The sequence below is a fragment of the Carassius gibelio genome, chromosome B6, assembly GCF_023724105.1.
Source record: "Carassius gibelio isolate Cgi1373 ecotype wild population from Czech Republic chromosome B6, carGib1.2-hapl.c, whole genome shotgun sequence".
Lineage (NCBI taxonomy): Eukaryota > Metazoa > Chordata > Actinopteri > Cypriniformes > Cyprinidae > Carassius > Carassius gibelio.
Genome location: NC_068401.1, coordinates 17,410,338 through 17,435,010, shown reverse-complemented (window position 1 = coordinate 17,435,010; position 24,673 = coordinate 17,410,338). Strand labels below are relative to the sequence as shown.

At 37.8% G+C, this 24,673-nt stretch overlaps 2 protein-coding genes and 1 pseudogene across 4 annotated transcripts; 1 reads left to right on the top strand and 2 right to left on the bottom strand.

Annotated features, from left to right (window-relative positions):
• Window positions 1-3,814: 3,814 nt before the first annotated feature.
• LOC127959058 (putative nuclease HARBI1) lies at window positions 3,815-5,974 on the top strand (annotated as a pseudogene).
• A 5,878-nt stretch (window positions 5,975-11,852) lies between these two features.
• Window positions 11,853-24,279, bottom strand: LOC127959287 (uncharacterized). Its single transcript, XM_052558359.1, has 7 exons — window positions 24,173-24,279; window positions 23,173-23,243; window positions 22,559-22,870; window positions 21,686-22,003; window positions 21,141-21,266; window positions 13,013-13,055; window positions 11,853-12,852 (listed from the first exon to the last, which is right to left on the bottom strand). Exons 2-7 carry the CDS (start codon window positions 23,234-23,236, stop codon window positions 12,849-12,851), a joined length of 867 nt encoding a protein of 288 aa, XP_052414319.1. The 5' UTR covers window positions 23,237-23,243; window positions 24,173-24,279; the 3' UTR covers window positions 11,853-12,848.
• Window positions 13,013-21,134, bottom strand: LOC127959288 (uncharacterized). 3 transcript variants are annotated; one of them, XM_052558360.1, is made up of 2 exons: window positions 17,383-21,134; window positions 13,013-17,322 (listed from the first exon to the last, which is right to left on the bottom strand). In XM_052558360.1, the coding sequence occupies exon 1, from the start codon at window positions 19,053-19,055 to the stop codon at window positions 18,276-18,278; it is 780 nt and encodes a 259-aa protein (XP_052414320.1). In that variant the 5' UTR covers window positions 19,056-21,134; the 3' UTR covers window positions 13,013-17,322; window positions 17,383-18,275. The 3 variants fall into 3 exon arrangements, with proteins under 3 accessions (XP_052414320.1, XP_052414322.1, XP_052414321.1); XM_052558362.1 differs by having other exon boundaries at window positions 13,013-17,563; window positions 17,594-21,134; XM_052558361.1 differs by having other exon boundaries at window positions 13,013-17,593; window positions 17,774-21,134.
• Window positions 24,280-24,673: the final 394 nt, after the last annotated feature.

Sequence of the window (24,673 nt, the reverse complement as noted above, 5' to 3'; positions counted from 1 at the left end):
ATAACAGCCAGTTTGAAGGTGTTGGGGACATATCCTGATAACAATGAGGAATTAATAACAGTCAGAAGAGGATTTATGACTTCTGGAAGCATATCTTTTAGGAGCTTAGATGGTATAGGGTCTAACATACATGTTGTTGGTTTAGATGATTTAACAATTTTATACAATTCTTCCTCTCCTATAGTAGAGAATGAGTGGAACTGTTCCTCAGGGGGTCTACAGTGCACTGTCTGATGTGATACTGTAGCTGACGGTTGCAATTTTATCTCTAATAGTATCGATTTTAGAAGTAAAGTAGTTCATAAAGTCATTACTGCTGTGGTGTTGGGAAATGTCAACACTTGTTGAGGCTTTATTTTTCGTTAATTTAGCCACTGTATTGAATAAATACCTGGGGTTATGTTTGTTTTCTTCTAAAAGAGAAGAAAAGTAATCAGATCTAGCAGTACACGATGGTGAGTGGTTGGTTGGCTTTGCCGGGTTCCGCTTCATTCGTGAGACTTCCTGGATTTCAGGTAGCTATGCAACTGAGTTTTTCTCTGAGTCTGGAGTGACTCTGAGAGGGTTTTCTTTGATGAAGTTCAACGAAGGATCTTACCGAAGAGTTGATGAGTTTTGAGTGAGCTCTTGGTGGTTTGAAGAGTATACGCTGGACGATGAAAAGGTCAGCACAAAACATAGGCAAGAGCCAAAAGTCACTGCAAGCAAAGCAAAAAGCTGCTTGTCACTGGGTTATAAGCAAGTCCATCTGACCCGTCCTTCTTAGTATGACAGCCAATCAGATATTGTCTTGGGCGGGACCTAAGCCCCGTTCTCCGGTTCTTGCATGTAATTAGCATAATTTCCATGTGATCGTGTGTGTCCAATCTCCTGAGAGTTTAGTTTAAACACTTTAATAAGCAAACTTAATAGTTTAAATATGGTGCATCCTACACACATCCTACTTTATATCAAAATTCTAGAAATCATTTACCCATCAAGTAGGTACCAAAATACATATACTTCCCATAGTTGAGGTGGAAGTAAATAAGGATTTAGCCATGATAAGTGTTTAACACACAAAATTAACTTGAGTAATATAAAGCATGCATAATACAGAGAATACACATGTATGAGGCAACTTGTGGTGATTAGTTCCTATAACTGAGGTAGAAAACCCTACGAATAGGCTGTAATGAAAAGTAAACACACAGAAAGAATTCCACAGGTTATATAAAACAAATATGATACTTAAGATATATGCAAGATAAATACTGGAAATCAATTCAGCTTATTGGAAGCAATTTTGAGACCGTTGTTTGTATTAAACCACAAGTGTTCTCTGGTTTAAGGTTTGTGGTGATCCTGGGCCATAGGAATGCCTTAGCATCCTTCGTTTCCTGATAAGGCTGGGGATTTATGCATTGGGGTCACCACAGGGTTTCTTGGCCATTTGGTCTTAAGTTTGGGGAACAAAGAGAAATCTGTTCCTGCTGTCCTGGCATTGCTGGTATGAGATTAGACAGGCACAAAAAGGGAAGTGGAAAGGCTGGCTATAGGGCTGGCGACATAATCAATAATTGTTGATCATAAAGCACTAATGCTGGATGTCACCAATGTCTTGCATTCTTAATGAGTATTTTTTTCCCCCTCTTTTCTTTTCAAGGTTATCAATTTCTATTTGTCCTTGCTAGGGCTGTGAATCTTTGGGTAGGCAGTGATTCTATTCATGATTCATAGGTTTTCGATTAAATTCAAGAACGATTTTTGCAAATTTAGAATGATTCGATTCAATTCACAATTCAATTAGATTCGATTCTGCATTCTTTAAGTGCATTCACAGGATTATTTAAATGCTTCTTCTAAATTCTTTAAATGCTTAGTCAGGGGGCAAATTACATCAACCTTTATGGCCATAGGTTAAAAAAAAATATTTAAAAAATACACTTTTGTCCATTGTTAGATGCTAATTTAACATTTTGTCACACCAGGGGCGTAGCCATCATTTCAGTGAAAAGAAATGTCAAATACAATAATTTTATGATTGTAGCCTATGAATGATCATAATTATTACAATGAATTCTCTTCTTTTTTTATTACTTTTCATTTGCTATAAGAAATCAAATACACTGCTCGACAATAATCATTTGTAATTTAAATGTTTTCCTAATGGCAATTTTATGATTGTTTTATATAGGCTACTACATTTAATTAGCTATTATTTAAATTTTCTGCACAGAATAAGGTAGAAAATATACTTTATTGTTTCTTTACTGCAATAAATGATATGCCAATTAGCACTGCATCATTCATAAATGTTATTTATTTATTGTGGGGCTTTTTTCTCAGCGTTTCATCAGTTCATTTTGCTTTTATTCAGTTCAGTTTTATTCACTTCAGATAAAGCCTGGCACGTCTATGAGAGTGAGATCAGTTCTCTTTCAGTGTGAAAAGATAAAATGCTATAGAAGCTGTTAAACTTCCATAAACAAATGATGATTCTGAGAGAAAACGCGCCAGATGTCTGTTTGCTAAAGCAATGAACACTACTTTAATGCATCTGATTATCAGATAAACCTTGTGCTCTTATTTCAAGGCCGTTGTTAATGCTGTGGTTATTTTAACAGTCTCCTTCATACATTTGGTTCATCAGCATTGTTAAAACACATTTATCTTTCAATGGAACTGTGCGTATGATTTAGACACTTACATTTCTGCTCCGAACATGAAATAAATACGCAGCTTTCGACTGCTCTGGTAACACCATCAGTAAGATCCTGAGAGCCATTGAAAAACTACAGAAAAGTAAAGCTACTTTCACAGAGATCACACATTAGCTGCATCAGAGACAAAAAGGATTAGATTAAACAAGGTTTAATTAAACAAGGTTAAACAAGGATTAAACAAGGATTGTTACAGGTGCTAAACAGTGGAGTGCGTGAAGGATAGATGCGAGGCACGGACACTGTTCAAGGTCTATATTAATTTGTGTTTGTAGTAATTTAATGTGTATATATTTTGAAAGCATTGAATCACTATAGAAATCGCGATTCATTCGATTCTTAGCATTTTTTATAAATTATTGTCCGAAATCAGTGATTCACGATTCAAAAATCATGTTTCGAGATCGATGCATATGAATCGTCAGGGTTTGTAATCGATTGCATCAAGAAAACGAGTGAATTGTTACACCCCTAGTCCTTATAAAGAGAAACAGGGATCAGCTGGGGAGCCTTAATATTCTAGTTTTCATGAATTAAAATGTATAGTAATGATTGGTAGTAAATTTATTTTGTGGGATTTCTGGATGCTTGAGACTATAAAATAAATCAGACAGCTGTATTAATAAAATCATAGCCACAGTTTGTTGTCTAGAGCTACAATTGTAATTAATAATAAATAATACAATTGAATTACAATTTATTTATTTACTTTTTTATTAAAGTTCTATTTTTATTTTTTTGAAAGGAGGGGGCACTATAATACTATTCTGCTTAGGGCACCCATTTGGCCAGCAGCGGCCTTGGATAAAATAAAAATAAAACCTTGTACACAGACAAATGAAACCCACGGGCCTGTACCATGAAGCTGGATTAGGTGGCTAGCCAGCTATGTTTCAGCTTAGTTTCCGCCAACCCTGGGTTTTAGGTACTATGAAAGTAGCTCGGCTTTAATCGGTGTTCGATGACATGGTATCTTACGCTGCACGGCTAACCTGCTCCGGGGCAGGTTATGTTCTTTATTCAAAATCTCATACTGAAGTTTTACCAATCAGCTGTGAGCAAAGAAATATATAGGTGACGTATCTAATTCCCAGCGTCTGTTCACTATTGCAATGGCTTCACCTTTTCTCCCAAATCCTGTGGACATCTCCGCGCAAATTGTTAGACTAGCACTTCGTAGAGAAAGAGTTTTTAGGGACAGACAAAATCCATTTGACTTTCCTGATACTTACTTGTATGAAAGATACAGATTTTCCGCGGAAGGAATGTCTTATCTTTGTGAACTTCTTGAGCCGCACGTAACAAATGTGACTCGTCGAAGCCATGCCCTTACTGTACCGCAAATGGTATGTATTGCATTGCCTTTTTTTGCAAGTGGTACATACTTGTATGCGGTCAGGGATGCAGAGAATCTAGGGAAAAACACGGTCTGCGAACCATTCGAAAGGTGGTCCTCGCTCTGCAGGGGTACATAAACGGCTTCATTGTATTCCCCGGACAATTATCGACCATGTGCATAAAAGAGGGCTTTTATAAAATTGCCGGTAAGATAAACTTTATAGGGTGACATCGCATGAACAAATTTAACATTTCACACTCATTTTTTTTCGTCTTCAAAAAAGCATATTTCATTCTTAGAAATCTATTATACAGTAGTCTGCAGTAGCTACCTGTTAAGAATGATTTTAAGTATATATTTTTAATTTCTAAGATAGGATTGCCTAGAGTCATAGGAGCAATAGACTGCAAACATGTTGCAATCTCCACAGCTCTCGGAAAACATGAGGCAGATTATGTGAACAGAAAGTCCTTTCACAGCCTTAATGTTCAGATAGGGCTACTATATTGTCACAGTTCATGAATGCACCGTCTCCTGCTGTATTCATGTTACGTCATGTTGATTGTTTCATGTGGGTGTTGCCTCTGATCATCTGATCAGTGGCAGGTGCAGCTCATTCCAACAGCCTACTTAATGCCCTTCTTTCGTCTCTTGTTTGTCAGATCGTTGTTTGAGGTCCTCCTTGTTGATGTCTGTTCAGTCTCTTGTGTTCCTGCCCTTGCTTTGTCTCCTGTTCGGTCGTCTCTGGGTTGTATCACTCACTCACGGATTATCTTCACCTCTCATGGATCTACCAAAACCATCATCTCTACCAGCGCACTCAAACCACCTAGTCACCAGTCTGTGCTGCAGTCGAGGTCCCTGCGTCACTCTCCAACCTTCATCCATCACACCTCTTGTCAATAAACTCTGTTTACTCACATTTGCCTCCTGTCTTCCATACAAGTCGTTACATATATAGCCTATGTGAAATTATTTTTTTTGCATTGAGATCAATCTTTAAATAGTTAGTAACTAACAGATAGGACAATCATTTACTGTACATTTCATATCTGCAGATGATTTGTGATCATGAATGCATGATCACAAGTTTGGATGCCAAATGGCCTGGCTCTGTGCATGACTCACAAATTTTCCGTGAGTCTATTTTGTGTCAGTGCTTTGAGGAAGGCAAGTTAAATTTGGTACAGTACACTTTAAAGTTTTAATTTTAATAGCAAAACTTACACAATTTTCCCCTTTTCTGTTCTATGACAGGGCTTTTTGATGGCCTGTTGGTTAGAGATCGAGGTTATGCATGCCAGAGTTTTTTGCTAACCCCCTATCCTGACCCTCAGACAGGGCCACAAAACCGCTTCGATGTGGCCCTCAGTAAAACCAGGGTCAAGATCGAGATGACCTTTGGCATCCTAAAGGCACGTTTCAACTGCCTTAGGCTTTTAAGAGTGTCACCAGAGCGGGCAATCCAGATAGTGATGTGGCATGTGCCATTCTGCATAATATAGCCACTATCAGAAAGGAGTACCACCACAAAATCAGCTTCTCCCTGATGAAATTGACCCCGTCACACTTGACCACCCAGCTGGCGCAGCTGTCAGAGATGCAATCACAACACAATATTCAGGGATGGGCAGTATTTCAGATACATGTATTTAAAATACGTATTTGAAATATAAAATACTATTTTGTATTTTAAAGCATTTGGAAAAAATCAAATGTAATTTGTATTTAAATACATTTAAGATGAGTATTTTTGTATTTTCAAAATACTCAAAATACTTTGAGCCAGTCAACCTCTTTATCAGGGTGCTGTTTTCATGCATCAACTTGTTCAGACCAGACACGCCCCTCCCCCCCAACCACAACATTCATCCACGTGAGCCGCAGCTGTACAACCCAGCCTTGGATCGGCAACTTTTCTGGAATAAAGTGAGGATGTGCTACTTGTTGATTGAAGTAGCTTGTCAAATGTGTTTGAAGCATTTAAGTTACTGCATGTTAGGGATGGGTGACATCATATGACAATATCGTAGATTCATAGCGATGGTATAAATTGTGAATCGATGGAACTTTTTCTAAATCTTTTACATAGGACTTTCCACTTTCTCTTTAGCTTTGTGCAGTTGAAGCCTTGTTTATACTTTCGCAATTCGCATGGCTCTACGCCATGAACCTGCTTACTGTGTGCGCTCCTCAGTAAACCTACAAGGCTTTTATGCTTGATGTGCTCTCCGTTGTATAATTCTGTGAAACGACAGAAGGCGACTCTGAGTAATTATTCTCCAAACCATGAAAAAGCAGCGTTGATAGGAAGTAGTTTGCTGAATAATTTGTCAAACATCTCTTATACTGTCTATGTCAAACACTCGTCTCGTGAGAAGTTTGTGAATAAATGGATTTCTTCACATGTAAACTGATTAGGTTGTGGGTCATTTTGACGACACATGTGAAAAAGTTTTTTAGTAAACTTCTTAAACCCTAACCAAATAATCAAGTTAAAACCAGTAAACTTGAAATTGTGACTTGTGACATTAGAACAAAACATTTTAATATGATAACATATGTATAACACTAAATTGAACAATACTGTGTTATATATGTTTTTTAATTAATTGATTATTTTATTTCAATTAACGATTGTATTAAACACCTATCATTACTTTATTCATTATTTCTGCTATGCAGGCTCATTTTGTAAATGTAATCATTTTAAATTTTACAAACATGGTGCTTTATGAAAATGTAACTGGACACATTTCCAAATTGTGATTGTGTTTACCCATCTATGCAAATGTTTGTTTATGTAGATGAAATAATTAGGTTAATCATTGTCTGTCTACATTAGTTTAGGGAAGTGATTGTGTGCATTTGTGAGGACAATGATGAAAGATAGACCACACTTTTAGTTTTATTGTTCACCAAAAAAATTGTGGCAAATGATTTCTAATTAAAAAAATATATTTTAGATAAAATTTATATGTTCTAATTATGTATATAGAAACAAATAAACTTTACATTAAACAAATATAAAAGTGACTATACTACTTGCGTAAAAAAAAAAAAAAAAAAAAAAAAAGCATCAAAAGAGTTTGAAATTCAGTTTTTGCTGTGGTATCAAAACTGATATTGATAATTGTGGAACCATGCCATATATTGTTAGTGTAAAGTAAAATTAAGATTTTGGTCATATCACCCATCGAATTTCCATCAACTAGTTCAACTTGGCGGGTTAGGTCAGCAATATTGGATGGCAGATACTTAAGATTGTGAAACAAACAGAACTGGGCCACATTGGAACGCCAGTCTGTCAAATTGGCTTTTAATGATGGTCATAAAACATAATAAAAGTTAGTTTATGTAGTTTTTTGTAGTTTTTGTAGTTTTTTATTTCTTACACCGCAGTGGAAGGAAATAAGTATATAAAATTAAAATGAAAGTTTCTAAGCAGTTGCACACATCTGAATGCTTTTTGGCATTCAGAATAGGCCCAGATAGATTTCAGCCTAATAGGGATACCTGCACTGAATCTTCAATTTCACATGTATTTTGTGTATTTTCAAAATACAAAGTACTGTATTTGTATTTAAATACATTTTTCCACACAGTATTTTGTATTTGTATTTTAAATACATTTCCATGTATGTATGCCCATCTCTGACAATATTTTACTTAATAAAAGCACACTGACACTGCAGATATGTCTCAAACTGTTTTATTGGTCATCATGTGGCTAGTGTTCATACTAAAGGGTTACTTGGTTAAAAAAAGTTCACATACTGAGATCTGTTTTTTCCAGCTGTTTGATCTCCAATTTAATTTTTTATTATTTATTTTAAGTCTCCTCAGCTCACAGTCCAGCTCCTTCAGTGTGCAGTCTAGTTCTAGACTCCTTTTGTAAAGGGCCCTGACTGAGTCTGTTTCCACCTGAAACAATTCCACCACAAACAATCATTACACGTTTTCTGGAGGTTGATCAAATCACAAAAAAGTGGCATGACTTTCTACAAACACAGGACTGACTGTAATTTATGTCAAGGGTTTAAAGCATTACCTTGTTCACATTCCTTCTATAGCCCATTGAGGTAGAGGCTTCAGTTTCTGGGGCAGGTTGTGAAAAATCCTACAAAAGAGATGTGTAAGTGCCAGTCCCATACACAAAAGAAATATATTTGAAATATATTTTCAGAATATGTTTTGGAATATATGCAAATATTTGAAATTGGCCCAATAAATATATTTCACACTTAACATAATGTATTTTTGTTATATTTCTCTTTTATGTGCACGCGCGCATGGATTAATCATAGCTCAAGGATCAAAGCCTGTGTTGACGGAGAAAGTTGATGAGCTGCGTCATGGTACCAATAAAGCCTGATTGCATCGGTTTGGTTTTGTCGACTCAAAACCAATCCTGTAACCCCGAATTTGTTCGGCTACCTTCATGGTACAGGCCCCACGTTTCTTATATGTACTAAGCTACTGAGCTTTGCTTTGATTCAACCTCCCAACTTTTCTATTTTTTTTTTATTTTTTATTATTTACTTTGGACTGTGTAATATAATTTCAATTTTATCTTTTAACAGCAGTCAAGATGTTTTTAACATTACAAAACACATTCTCATGCTGGCAGACTACACTTTCACATGTGACCAACAATTCAATAACAAATATAACATTTCATAATATTAAACTGATGGAGGTGACAGAACTGACAGTGTTGATACATCGGATGGAGGTGATAAAAACCGGAATTTTTAGTCATTTTAACTATCAAATCAACATTGAGTATGTTATTGTTTATAAAGCTTTTATTCACAAAACACAATATCTAATGGTGGTGACATCTGATGGTGTTGACATATTTATTTCACAAAACTAGTTAATGTAGTAGCCATTGTGTTTTTGTTTTCTGTTGATGCTAGATGCTAATGGAACCTGCTGCAGGAGAATACAATTAACTAAATATTTCAAGTAATTTCCTCAGAAACTGGAAGATGGTGTTGAAATAATTGTTGTGAAACGGGAAATTAACATTATGTTTTAAAATATTCTAAAACCATAAAACTTACCAGAGCCTGACACCGGCGGCGCCAGGGGGGGTCTCAAGCATAGACAGTAAAAGAAATGGACACAGCGACGCCATTGGAACTCAATTGAGACCAGGGGGCAAGGAACTCGACCGGAAGTTGAAGTCGGATGGGGGCTGCCATCTTTTAGCAGAACTTCACTTGCGTTAGCATTCCCATTGACTCCCATTCATTTTGGCGTCACTTTGACAGCGAATAACTTTACATCTGAGGCGTTTAAAGACGTTTGTCCATTATTTATTTCTAAAGATACACAACAATGTATAAAGGGCTCCATTACCTTCTATGTTACATCATGGCCCCGTAGCTGTGCGTGCAAACTGCCATCGTTAATCTTGCAGAGACTGCGAGCTTGAGCGGGGAGTTCTTTGGTGTGAGTGAGCAGGAGTAAGTATTTTGATTAATTATTTTTTATAGTATTTTAAAATGTAACGCCAGTACGCCATATTAAGTTAATTGCCTGCAAGCTTCTCCTCCTGTCTGTATGGTAATGCGACAGAGAGTCGCGTGGTTATGACGCAATCGTTAGCCTATTTTTACAAAAACTGCCATAATGTAACATAGAAGGTAATGGAGCCCTTTATACAATGTCGTGTATCTTTAGAAATAAATAATGGACAACTGGAGTCTTTAAACGCCTCAAATGTAAAGTTATTTGCTGTCAAAGTGACGCCAAAATGAATGGGAGTCAATGGGAATGCTAACGCAAGTGAAGTTCTGCTAAAAGATGGCAGCCCCCACCCGACTTCAACTTCCGGTCGAGTTCCTTGCCCCTTGGAGGAGAAGCTCGCATGCAATTAACTTAATATGGCGTACTGGCGTTACATTTTAAAATACTATACAAAATAATTAATCAGAATACTTACTCCTGCTCACTCACGACAAAGAATTCCCCGCTCAAGCTCGCCGTCTCTGCAAGATTAACGATGGCAGTTTGCACGCACAGCCACTTAGAAGATTTACACCTGTCAGACAGGTTGCTGACGTCGTCAAGCTTCGTTTGAGTCTGCGCGTCAGAAACGGAAGTGCTAAAAAACGCTAAAAATGGGCTTCACTTGTCTCAATTGAGTTCCAATGGGGTCGCTGTGTCCATTTCTTTTACTGTCTATGATTTTTTAATTGCTAGAGGATATTTTCAACATCGTGACAGCTGGTAAGTGGTGTTTCATTCTCAGTGAAGTGATTTTGATGTTTATATACTTATTATTATTTTACAAGAACGTGATGTGAGAACATGCAGATATGTTGTTTATATTGCTGTGTGTAGCCTGTAGTGTTGAAGTAACACTAGCGTGCTGTTTGAGGGAGAAAAGTTTCACAGGCATCGAGGGGTCTGGTCTTTTTTATGTTATTTGACTAAACTTTTATTATATTACAGTACTTATTTATTTTTAACATGTAAAAATAATTATCACAACACTGGTAAGGCTTATTCAGATTTTCTCATTCTCTGAATTATCATTATAAAAATAAAAACAATCCAGAAATGAATTAAAATATAATTATATTTTAAATGTGATGCAAATATTTGTTCTACAATAGCAACAGTGTTTACAACAGCAAGACCCCCCTTGAAAAGACCAGGACCCCCCATTGCCCCCCCAATCAAAATTGTCTGGGGCCGCCACTGCCTGACACTGATAGTCTGCAGAGGTGAATGTAGTGAGAAGTAGTGAATTTTAGATGTAGTGTGAGGACAAGTGAGTAAGTGTCATAGATTTCACATAATAATGATACAATATAATTGAAAGGGATAATTGTGTTAAATGAATTCTATTATTAATCCCCCATATCATTTACAATTGAAAATATTTGAATTTTTCAACCAAATAGTAGTTAAAATTGCTGAACATGTTTTTTCCCATGTCTCAAGAATCACTGACATATGCTAAAAAATAATTTATATATTATAGAGTTGTTTGGAGTGGGGATAAATTCATCACGATCTGTGATGTCTATTAAGCTGCCTGAAGTGTCCATATGAAGCAGACTCGCTCCCTCTTTCAAAATCGAGAGGCCGAGAGTCTATCAATATAAACTTCCCTTTTCCACTTCACGAAGTGGAACTTATCTCAAAATAGATTTCTCTGTGGGAAGTGCTCAGGACGTGTATGTCTAAAAATGGAGTGGAAAGCAGCCTCTTATTTTTGCATTAAAGAGATGGGAATTTCCAGATCGGTCGGAGACACCAAAAAAGAGGGAGCCTATTCTAGCCTATTCAGTGAATCTTAGACTTAATAGTTCACCTCAAAAATGAAAATTGTCATAATATGCTCACCCTCATGACATTCCAAACCCGTAAGTTTTTTTTTTCCTATTTTGAACACAAAAGAAGATACATTAGTAAATTTACATTAGTAAATGCATAATAAATAATAAAAAACTTACTATATGTAAAAATATTAATTCCATATTGCTAGTTAATATTAGGTAATTAATTATTTAGGTTAAAAAATGAGTAATTGTTGTACAGTGTTACTAAATAACCATTTAAAAAAATTGACTAAAAAGAAACTAGGTCAGATAGCTATACTGTAAACCACGAATGTTATACATTATTTCATGGAAGATAGCCCACTGCCTCTTGTTTTTAGCAAGACACTGAAAAATGTCTTTTTTATGTCATTTTTTAATTTTTCAAAGGTTAAAAATAAAACAAGACATACAAAATAAAGTTCTAAAAGATTCAAGGTTTCTCTGCAAGCTACATTTTACAAACAAGCATATCTTTTATAGTTTTATTCCAAATCAAGAGAAAACACACACATCCTTAATCCTGACCCCTCCTCCTCAAAAACCACAGTATTCCTTGTTTTTCACAGAAACCAATCCTTTTATTGGTACACGTTTTTTTTTTTTTTTTTTCACAAGTTGCTGTGCTTGCTGCCAAATCTCCACATTACAAATAAAGCATTATTTACTTCACTTTTAAATGAACAGAATCTGAAAACGAAAGTTGAATTATCATTTATGTGAAGCATAAGTGACCAATGATACAATGGCAGCAGTACAGACACAATTACTTACATTTTATTTGAGTTATGATTATTTATTTATTTATTTATGTTTTATGTAAAAAGGTGAGAAACTAAATTGAATTCAAATGTATTTGTATAACGCTTACTTAATAAGCATGAATATTGTTGTTACTAAGATGCTTTACAGAAAAATAAAGCCGAGAGTAAAGCCAAAAGTGACAGTAGTGAGGAGAAACAACCTATTGATACAAAACAGTTTTTACAAAACTGTATTTAGATTTGGATATTACCTTTGTTAAATTTGTTAATTTAAAATAACCTTGAAGAATGATTTCTGACCAGGTTTAAGAAAGCAGAAACAAAAATTAAACAGTAATAATATTGCTTGTTATTGTTTGTATAAACTGGATACTGTCATTGACATATTTAGCCAATTTTACATTAACCTTGACAGCCAGAAAAACATAATAATAAAAAAAAACACTGCAAAATCTTTCCTATAATTTTCATCAAAACTCCAATAGCATCTTTAATAAGATTCTGTGTTTACATTGATGTAGTAATAAATTTGACAGCTATTAGTGTACATGCTCTCTAAACCCAAATTTGACTGTAAATGTAAAGAGAACTGATTGTTAAATCTGTCGTTATTCCAACAGCTGCCATTTTCCTTATGACTTTTTTTCAGTCAAATGGCTGCTGGATGACGTCTGTATGAAAATCAAGGCTTATAGTTTCAATTTCATCTGGAAAAAAAAGGACAAAAAAGACAAACAGAAAGTGAACATTTCTGTCGTATAACTGTACATATAGGCCATCATAAATAGAAAACTATTAAGTAATATTGAACCATGTTTAGTATTGTTTTGATCTAAACCTAAACACAAATCTGATCTGTGGGCCTACCTGCTGTCACCATTTTCCAGATCAGGGCTTTTTGTGTAAGGGCCTATTAAAAAACAACATTTCATATATTACTCATTGATAAGAAATTCTAAATGTATTAGCTTAGTCTATACAGCTGTATTTGATTCCAGTCACAGGGGTTGCACAAGCTACAGCACTTTTAAGTGCCAGGTCCAAGTCCATGCAGAAAAAGAGAGTTGTGTTAGAAAGGACAATTATCTTAAAACATGTGCCAGATAAACTATAATCCACTCCAGCTGTCCATCGTGAGAGCAGCCAATAGTGAGTAAGTGTGAGAGTGATAGTAAGAGAAAGAGTTTCAGAATGAGCCAGAGTTTCTGTACTTTCCCACAAAATATGCTTTCAGATAGATCTACACAGATTGTAACTCAGATTAAACATCTGAATGGAAAAGGGAAACAAATCTAAAAAATTTAAATGTGCAAATAATAGGCCTAGTTGAAACAGAAACAAAAATACAGAATATATGTTTAACCAAACACCTCTTTTAAGAATTAAAAAAATTAAAAATAAAATCACACAAATTGAACATGCTTAGAATGGGATGGGTGGAATGTCATCTAACATCTATGCATAAATTCAGTGAAAAGTTATATGATATCACTACTGTCAATTCTATATTTTTAAATAGCTTTAAGGAGATAATTCACCCAAAAATGAAAATTTGATGTTAATCTTCTTACCCCCAGGGCATCCAAGATATAGGTGACTTTGTTTCTTCATTAGAAGGAGTTGTGTTTTTAACACAAACCAATGAAGTCTGTAAGTCTTATGATTTTAACTATCATTTTGCATTATTGACACACTGTTTTCCTAATGAATGTTGTTCAATTGATTTGACGCAATGTACTTTTTTACAGTGCTATATAAATAAAGGTGACTGACTTTATGATTGATGTGAATGGGAAACATGGCTAAAACATAAAAAAACCAAATTAAACCCTGTGATTCGTGATAATACATTTCTGTCTAAAGACACAAAACGATCAGTCTGTGCAAGAAACAGAACAGTATTTATATAATTTTTAACCTCTGATAAACGCAATGTCCGAACTGTTAGAACTATCCTAAAGGTGTCCTCCTGAGCGCGTTCTCAAGCAGGTCTCAAGCTTCTTCTTCTTTCTTTATGGCACACTTATAAGTGCATTACTACCACCTATCTCTCAAATGGACCATTGACACGCTATCTACAATCTTAATTAGACATGTCAATGGTCCACTTGAGAGACACATGAATTAGAGGTAAAAAACGATATAAATACTGTTCCGTTTCTTGCACAGAATGATCGTTTTGTGTCTTTACACATCAATTTATCATTACAAGCCGCAGGGTATTATTTGGTTCGTATATTGGTTTGTAAATTTTTTTTTTTTTAGCCGTGATTCCCATTCACATCAATTATAAGACTGACAGACTTCAACGGTTTGTGTTAAAAAATTTCTGTTTGTATTCTACTGAATAAAACAAAGTCACCTACATCTTGGATGCCCTGGTGGTAAGCAGATAAACATCAAATTTTCATTTTTGGCTGAACTATCCCTCTAAAGGAGATGTCTAATGCTATTTCATGCATTCAAACATATTTACTGCTAAACAGATGGATTCTCATGCTAAACATGATCTTCAGGGTTCGTATAAGTTTCGGAAAGTTAATTATTTAAAAAAAATAATAAATAAAGTATGGCCCTGCATGTCATCATGAAAGGGCAGAATTCCTTCTATGTGCTCTCATTTCTTGTACTCTCATCAAAAAGAGCAAAAGCACGCTCATCAAAATGCTTCATTCATTAATTAATTAGGCATAGTTACGGAAGTTCTAAGCGGCCATGCATTATAATTTTTTTTTCCTTCTTGTTTTCTCATTATAATGACTTAATTTTCTCATTATCTCGACATAACGAAAGTTTTCTCATTACAACGACTAAATGTTCTCGTTATCTTGACATAACAAAAGTTGTTTTCTCGTTATGACTTAATTTTCTCGTAATTTCGACATCACAAAAGTTGTTCTTTAAGAAGTTACAAAACTGCGCCAGCAGGTGGCACTATAGAACGTAATATTACTGATGGGGTGTTGTACACTATCCACTTTACTGTACGCGGACCTTCCTCATGATCTCTATAATTTGTGCAGCATTGTTCATTACTGACATTTAATTAATTCATAAATGTTAAATGCTTGAATCAATATAGTTTCTGTATTAAATCCTTGCTAGATGCATGAGTTTCACCACCACATTATGTGTCATAAAATAACTGCTTATCAAATCCAAGGTTGACGTCACTGTATTCTGTTTGCACCTATATCTCTATTTGTGCTTCTTTGAGGCACATGATTGTGTCATGCTGTCTAGTCTCTGTTTCCCTGGGTGTCCACTAGTGGGCTCACTTCCCCTTAGGCACTTCAACGTAGGCACTACAATTCCTCTAGTCTGGTCCTGTCTTCACATTAATTGCACTCCTGTTAATTGCACCAGGTGCAGGTGATTGTCATTAGCCTCCTTATAAATACCAGTCTTTCCCTGTTGTTTGCATGGAGTCCATACCGTTCTATTTGTCCAGCCTTCTCATTCCCCGAGATTCATCCCTGCCTTCTCGCCCTCCGAGTTCCAATTCCATTCCTTTCCCTTTCCTTTCCTTTGTTTTTGTTTTGGACTGATTGTTGGTTTTGACCTTGGATTGTTTGACCTCGATTTTGGATTACCCCTTAGTAAAGGATACCTGCTTTTGGATCTCTCTCTCCTGTGTCTCTCTGGGTACACAAATCGTCACAGAAGGACTCCATCAAACACAGAGATCCAGCGGTATGTCTATTCCTATTTCCTCCCCAGTCACCGAGCGGGTGAGGAATGGGTTCGAAGGTACTTGCCTGGTCATGTTCCTTGGGACCAGGGGAGGTCGCTCAGGAGTGAGTGGTCGAGAGGAGGTCCGGCATCACTCTCCAATATTGGAGAGTTCGGTTGGGAACCGCCATCTCACCATGGTGAGGGGAAAGGAGGCGCAAGTCTGCCAAGCCAGCGCCGCTGCACAAGAGGGCCGCCAGTCCAGTGCTGCTGCACAAGATGGCCACCAGCCCAGCACCGCTGCGCAGAATGACCGCCAACCCAGCATCATTGCACAGAATGGCCACCAACCCAGCACCACGAGGCAAGATGGAAGCCAGCCCAACACCACAGCACAAGATGGCCGCCAGCTCAGCGCCACGAGGCAAGATGGATGCCAGCCCAGCTCCACATCACAAGATGGCCACCAGCCCAGAGCCACGGTGCAAGATGGCCGCCAGCTCAGCGCCAACACCCAAGATGGCTGCCGAGACGATTTTGGATTATTTCTCCATGCTGTCAAAGATCCTAGAGATTCCCAGGAGCGTTCACGTCACGTCTGCTGATCCAGGGACTATTCATGTCACGTCTGCTGAGCCAGCACCACAGTGCAAGATGGCCACCAACCCAGCGCCACTGCACAATATGGCCACCAGCTTGGAGCCACTGCACAGGATGGCAGCTACAGTGGGCTTTCCTGAGTTGAGTCAGGTTCCGGTTGACCTTTCAGAGTCGAGTCATATTCCCGTTGACCCTCCAGAGTTGAGTCAGGTTCCAGTGGACCATCCAAAGTCAAAGTCACCTTTATTTATATAGCGCTTTAAACAAAATACATTGCGTCAAAGCAACTGAACAACATTCATTAGGAAAACAGTGTGTCAATAATGTAAAATTATAGTTAAAGGCAGTTCATCATTGAATTCAGTTATGTCATCTCTGTTCAGTCAAATAGTGTCTGTGCATTTATTTGCAATCAAGTCAACGATATCGCTGTAGATGAAGTGACCCCAACTAAGCAAGCCAGAGGCGACAGCGGCAAGGAACCGAAACTCCATCGGTGACAGAATGGAGAAAAAAACCTTAGGAGAAACCAGGCTCAGTTGGGGGGCCAGTTCTCCTCTGACCAGACGAAACCAGATGTTCAATTCCAGGCTTCAGCAAAGTCAGATCCAGAGTCAAGGCATATTCCCGTTGACTCTCCAGAGTCGAGTCACATTCCAGTTGATTCTCCAGAATCAAGTCAGGTTCCCGTTGATCCTCCAGAGTCGAGTCACATTCCAGTTGATTCTCCAGAATCAAGTCAGATTCCTGTTGACGTTCCAGAGTCGAGTCAGGTGCCCGTTGACTTTCCAGAGTTGAGTCAGGTATCGGTTGACCCTCCAGAGTCGAGTCAGGTGCTCATGGACCCTCCAGAGTCAGGGTTAGTCCCCATCGACCTTCCAGAGTCAGGGTTAGTCACCGTTGACCTTCCAGAGTGAGGGCTAGTCACCGTCGACCCTCCAGAGTCAGGGTTAGTCACCCTTGACCTTCCAGAGTCAGGGCTAAGTTCCTGTTGACCTTCCAGAGTCGAGTCAAATTCCAGTTGATCCTCCTGAATCAAGTCAGATTCCTTTTGACCTTCCAGAGTCGAGTTAGGTGCCCGTTGACTTTCCAGAGTTGAGTCAGGTTCCGGTTGACCCTCCAAAGTCGAGTCAGGTGCTCATGGACCTTCCAGAGTCAGGGTTAGTCACCGTTGACCTTCCAGAGTCAGGGCTAGTTCCGGTTGACCTTCCAGAGTCGAGTCAGGTGCCCATTGATTTTCCAGAGTTGAGTCAGGTTCCGGTTGACCCTCCAGAGTCAAGTCAGGTGCTCGTGGACCCTCCAGAGTCGAGTCAGGTGCTCGTGGACCCTCCAGAGTCAGGGTTAGTCATCGTTGACCTTCCAGAATCAGGGCTAGTCACCGTTGACCTTCCAGAGTCAGGACTAGTTACCATGGACTTTCCAGAGTCAAGGCTAGTCACCGTTGACCTTTCAGAGTAAAGTCAAGTCACTGTTGATCTTCAAGGACAGAGTCAAGTCACTGGTGATCTTCAAGGACAGAGTCAAGTCACCGGTGATCTTCAAGGACAGAGTCAAGTCACCAGTGATCTTCATGAACAAAGGCAAGTCACCACTGATCTTCATGAACAAAGGCAAGTCACCATTGATCTTCATAGGCAGAGTCAAGTCAGCACCGATCTTCTGGAATCCAGTATAAACACCATGGGATTACCAGAGTTTTGTCACTTCTCTGTGGAACTACTCGAGCCTCTCCACGGCTCTGATGAACTACCAGAGTCTCTCCTCGTCTCTGCGGAACTTCCAGAGACTCATCATGTCTTGGTCGAACTCTCTGAGCACCTGTTGTGGCCACGGAGGCTACCCCTAACATGTTCATGTTCTATGTTTCAGACTTGCCCAACCAGACTTGTCCTCCTCTTGGTCCGGCCGCATGGATATGGTGGTTTTCTGCTCCGCCCTGGGGGCCTTCTGCCTCGACCACAAGGATGTGGTGGTCTTCTGCATCCACCCTGGGGGGCGTCTGGTTCGACCACACGGACGTGGTGGTCTTCTGTTCCACCCTGGGGGGCTTCCGCCCTGACCACACGGTTGTGGTGGTCTTCTGTTCCGCCCTGGGGGGCTTCCGCCCTGACCACATGGTTGTGGTGGTCTTCTGCTCCACCCTGGGGGGAGTCTGGTTCGGCCGCACAGTTGTGGTGGTCTTCTGCTCCGCCCTGGGGGACTCCGGTCTCCACCACATGGACGTGGTGGTCTTCTGCTCCACCCTGGGGGGCATCCGTCCCGACCACACGATTGTGGTGGTCTTCTGCTCCACCCTGGGGGGCTTCCGCCCTGACCACACGGTTGTGGTGGTCTTCTGCTCCGCCCTGGGGGGCGTCCGTCCCAACCACACGGTTATGGTGGTCTTCTGATCCGCCCTGGGGGGCTTCTGCCCTGACCACATGGTTGTGGTGGTCTTCTGCTCCGCCCTGGTGGGCGTCACGTGATGTCGTTCTTGGACTTGTGTCTTTGTGTTTATTTTTTGTTGTTCTTCTGTTTCTTTCTTTCTGTTTCCTACTATGGACCTGGCCCTCCGTCCCTTCCCCGGATCATCCGCCGGTCCACCACCCTCCAGGACTCCTTGTTTTGTGTTGCACTTCTCTTGTCTCTGTTTCCCCATTTTACCTGGTCCTCTTGTCTCTGTTTACCATTTTATCTGGCCCTCCGTCCCTCCCCCTGATCCTCCACCGCTCCACCTCCCTCCTGGCCTCTTTGTGGCTTTGGTTTTCCCTTGGGGTCGGGTGGAGCATCTGGCAGCTGCTCCGTGGAGGAGGGGGTAATGTCACGCTGTCTAGTCTCTGTTTCCCTGGGTGTCCACTAGTGGGCTCACTTCCCCTTAGGCACTTCACCGTAGGCACTACAATTCCTCTAGTCTGGTCCTGTCTTCACAGTAATTGCACTCCAGGTGCAGGCATTTGATTGTCATTAGCCTCCTTATAAATACCAGTCTTTCCCTGTTGTTTGAATGGAGTCCTTAACGTTCGTATGTCCAGCCTTCTCGTTCCCCGAGATTCATCCCTGCCTTCTTGTACTCCGAGTTCCCGTTCCATTCCTTTCCCTTTCCTTTCCTTTCCTTTCCTTTCCTTTGTTTTTGTTTTGGACTGATTGTTGGTTTTGACCTTGGATTGTTTGACCTCGATTTTTGATTACCCCTTAATAAAGCATACCTGCTTTTGGATCTCTCTCTCCTGTGTCTCTCTGGGTACACGAATCATCACAGATTGTTAGTTAATAAGCAGAGATGTTCTGTTTATCTTTAACAATGACGGGACGGGATTTAACAATGTAGGCTATTTGTTATGTGCCTCTTTTTCTTATTATTAATCGTTATTGTTAATCATATTGATGAGAAATGTGATGTATATGTAAAGTGCATAGACTCATTTAATTCAGTTTTGTTCTATAATGTTATATGTATAATGTTAATGTATAATGTTGTAATCGTTTTTTTTCTGCACACGCACTTACACTACACATACACATGAACGCTCTTTTCAGACAGAAGCTTGTAATGCACATGATATCTGTCACAGCATATAATGACTACTAAAAATTACAAATTATATATAATATATAATTTTAGAAAATTATTACAAATTAAGTCGTTATAACGAGAAAACAACTTTCGTTTTGTCGAGATAACGAGAAAATTAAGTCGTTATAATGAGAAAACATGAAGGAAAAAAGTAATAATGCATGGCCACTTAGAGGTTCCGTACATTGTTAAAGCTGCGGTAGGGAACTTTTGACGCTCTAGCGGTTAATAAACAGAACTGCTTGCGTCTTGCAGAAGAACATCGTAGCCGGAACTACTTCTCTCTGTTTATGTCTATGAAGAATCACAAAGGTACTGGGTTACTCCGCCGCGGTATCCCCGAAGCAATCTATTTATCTAATTTTATCTAAAATCTAATTTTAGGTGCACCCTAGTGATTCAGGACAAGCCAATAACACGGTTTGGAAAATGGATTCATGGTGTACTCGCTTATTATATATATTTTTCTACATTTTGAACACAAACAAAGTTACGGGCCACAGCTCTGATTGGTTGTTTTTTACCGGGAGCGATGGAGTTTCTGCAAATGGCAATAGGACCACTGGGAGGAGCCAGAGGAGCTTGATTTTTTTTCACAGATTATCTGTCTCATATTCTACTGTCAGGACATAATGACAGGTTTAATAAATATGTAAAAAATATTTTTTTACAAAAGTTCCCTACAGCACCTTTAATTTAAGTAACTAAAACATAAACATAAAGTTTTTGTTCCTGTTTTATTTATGTCGATCTCACAGATTGCACTCAAATCTGATAAAACTAAAGACTCTTGGGAGTTATGAAGGATTCAGTATTACGTTCAAGGTACTCCAGATTAACATGAGATTAAAAGTAAAGTTTAGAGAAGTGAAAACTCCATCTCACAAAACATAGTTGACATGCATTTTAACAAACTCATGACAGTCATGTTCTATTTAAATACATTTAGCACATCATGATAGGAATTAACTCTCTGCTTAGGCTTGTTCTTTCTAAATTTAGGCATTGCCACACTTTTCTTTTAAGCAACCAAATAAGTAAGCAATAATAGCCTGTGTTTTAAAAAATCCTTCCTGCATACATATTCAAAATGTATATGTAATATAAAATAAAAGTAAATATAAGTAGATAATTTGTTACTCTTAGTATGAATGTTAAAGGTATACTCACGCTCATCTTTTTTTTTTCTGAAACACAACAGAGCAAACAGCAGGCCGACAATAAGTGATCCAATGACCATCACACCAGCGACAATGTTTTTCATATTAGATCCTGAAGAATGTTCATTTTCATTACCTGGAAGGAACAAAATACATACAATTCACACAAGCACAGATTCTCCATGGCAGTGTTGTAAAAATATAACATACTAAAATATAATCACAGTTTAGAAATCTGTTGACTCATAATAACCTGAGATATCTCGAGTAAACTAATTTGATGCAGTGTCACTCCTATATTACTACTGTACTGTTACTACACTACTGTAAACTGCATTACTAAGAAAACTGTAGACTCCAATGATACCAGTGAAATTGTGTAATATAATACAATTCAAATCTCAATGTTCTTTGTCTCAAAGCTTTCATTTTAATAATACATATTTTCACAGACTGCAATATGATAATGTGAACACTTGTTGAGATTATCTTTGTTGCACAACCTGCTTGCTATGTAAAGTAAGCACTCATAGAGATAAAAAAAAGTTTATTTACTTATAGCAGATGTGATCTCCAGTGTGTTTTCTCCATCTTGTACATATTTGCTATTAAAGACGATGCATCTAAATGGTGCCAGGCCCAAGGTGATAGACTTGAAAGTCAGTTTGCTAGACAAAGCTACAGATTTTACACCGTTGATGTTCTTGGGGATTTTTGTCAGCTCCGAATTTACGGTCCAGTTGCTTCCAGAACGGTCAAACCAATGGATGAAGCCTTCTGGGTATCCATCAGAAGCATTGCAGTAAAGGCTGGCAGGTCCTCCATCAATTACATTTTCAGGCCATGTGCTTGCGACAGGATCCTTGTACTTTGCTTTATTGAGAAAAAACAATGATTACTTGGAATACTTGCAAGGCATTGTGCTTACATTTATTTTTTGTCATATATATATATATATATATATATATATATATATATATATATATATATATATATATATATATATACACACACACACACACACACACACACACACGCAAGTGGGAACATCCCACAGGCATAATGGTTTTTATACTGTACAAACTGTATATTCTATGGCCCTACACCAAACCAACACCCAACCCTAACCCTCACAGGAAACTTGGTGCATTTGTACTTTCTCCAAAAAAAAAAAAAAAAAAAAAAAAACTCATTCTGTATAATTTATAAGCATTTTGAAAAATGGGGACATGTGTTATGTCCTCATAAGTCACCCTCTCCTTGTAATACCTGTGTCATACCCATGTCATTATACAGAGTTGTGTCCTGATATGTCACAAAAACAAGAGTGCGCACACACACACACACACCTATATATATATAGTTTTATATGTTCGTTTTATGTTAATTAAATATATGTTTTATAGAAGAAAAGAAATCGAATCTCACCTGTGACACTGATGCTAAATTGTATTTCTTTTTCACCACTGTCCGTTACAACACGGTACAGATATTCGCCATCATCAGAAAACACTGTGTTAGAGATTTGCAGAGATGGTCCCACTTTTATGTTTTCAAGACTGAAGCGTGGATCTCCTGATCTCTCTGAACCCTCTTGAGTAAAAATTGGATCCTTTTGTTCAGCTTTTTTTAAAATAACACCAACTATCTCAATATCGTTGATGTTTTTGAAAAAGCATCGGATAACTGTGGTCTGAGCAAGAATTCCAGCTGTAGGTCGGCATTCCAATTTAAACAAATCTGTTGAACACAAAATTACAAACATAAAATTTGGATTGTGTTACTTCAGAGGTAATGTTTTTTTTTTACAAGTAAAGTTCTTATGACATTATCTGTGGCATACTGGTGATTATCCAGAGAAAAAAAATAACAGTATAAGACACTTAAATTTTATTGAGCCTGGAACATAAAATGCTGTAAGCACAAGAGTCATTTACACACAAAGAAAAATACACTGTGTTCCTATTTCTTATACCCAAAAGTTCATTTTAACACTCAACAACAGCAGATGCAATTAATCTGTGTATTATTAAAGTATGTACCTGAACTGGGCATCACAGTAGGGACGAAGAGAGAAACTACGAGAATAACCTTCACCGAAGACATGATTACTCTGAAATGAAAAGTAAAAAAAAAAGAAAAGAAAAATAGACTTAGCAATAACGATCTGTGTGTGTGTGTGTGTGTGTGTGTGTGTGTGTGTCTGTGTGTACTTTTGAGACTGATCCCTATCTCTGTAAATTCCTATCTGAAAAGTTTGGACTAGTTTTCAGAAAGCATATGTATAATGATATTTCATTCTAAAAAAAAAAATAAAAAAAACCTTGGAGAATGATTCCTCACAGCATCGGCAGAAACCACCGAAATATTTATTTGTGCATTTACTTCCATATCTACATTAAATTAAACGTAACATTAACAGAATTGTTCATTCTCCATAGTATGTTCTGCAGTTTTATTCTATACGTTTTGGCTATATTCTTTGTATTTTCACTGTATGTAACATCACAAAACCAAAAGCTGTATATAAAGCTGCCTTATAATCATATTGTTTCTTAGCTGATAATTTTTTGTTTCCTTGAATAATATATTTTTTTAATTCTACCGTTTAACAAAGTATTAAACCACTTAATGAAAAATGATTGATTCATTTATTAAAGAGTAAACAATAGTTCAACTCAACAGCAAGAGTTAAGCCAGATGTATTTTAGTGTTAAGTTAGACTGTTCTCATGAAGTTATTTTAACGCATGCGCACAAACAGTTTTCATACGCGCAGTTCCGTGTATGAACGCATTAATAGAAACTATACCAAATATGTTAAGAGCCATCGATCACGACAAATAAGCATAAGAGAGATACACTTTCTATTATTATGCCCAAATCCGCCGCTCTTTTAGTTATTCTAAGCCGTATTGGATCTCATTGTTTATATAAGATTTTAGCCTACATAAGCTAAACCATTGCTTATAAAGTGTTCAGTCCAACGAATAATCGAATATAACACAATCGGATTTAGACCAAAACAGTAGAGAAAACTTACTGTGTAAATGATCTTCAAATGGACAAGGAGAGTCCGAACGCAGCACGATCGACAGGCTTTGTGTAACGCTGAGCGCTTTCACTTTCAATATGACTGTTTTAGCCACTCCTATGCTACATACCATATCATGGTTTTACATTTGTTATTAAATATTGGCGCCATTTCCCCTCGCAAAAAAAAAAAAACAAAACAAAAAATGTAGCCTATTTATAAAGTAGGCTATATACATTATTAAAACCGAATAACAAGAATGTTGATTGCAAGTTAAGGTACATGCGGCTGTCATTGTGTGTTAATTTGATGTTAAAAATTATAAGGAGACTTGCGTTAGTATATTTATTTGTTTTAATTAACTATAATAACTCGGCAATAGGCCAGTATAAGCTATTGTTTTATTTACTGTTTACTGTCATCTAGAGGTCACTTTTTATTACTTGGTGTGTACTTTTTTCTTTCTTTTACACTTTGTATCCTTTTAGATGTAACGCGCTTTTAGAATGA

Coding starts and splice junctions, on each gene's coding strand:
- LOC127959287 (XM_052558359.1), bottom strand. CDS start 23,236: ATGTCTTCGGTGAAGGTTATTCTCGTAGTTTCTCTCTTCGTCCCTACT. Junction 22,871..23,172: donor TACTGTGATGCCCAGTTCAG/GTACATACTTTA, acceptor TGTGTTCAACAG/ATTTGTTTAAATTGGAATGC. Junction 13,056..21,140: donor CAGAAAAAAAAAAGATGAGC/GTGAGTATACCT, acceptor GTTTTTTAATAG/GCCCTTACACAAAAAGCCCT.
- LOC127959288 (XM_052558360.1), bottom strand. CDS start 19,055: ATGGGGAAACAGAGACAAGAGAAGTGCAACACAAAACAAGGAGTCCTG.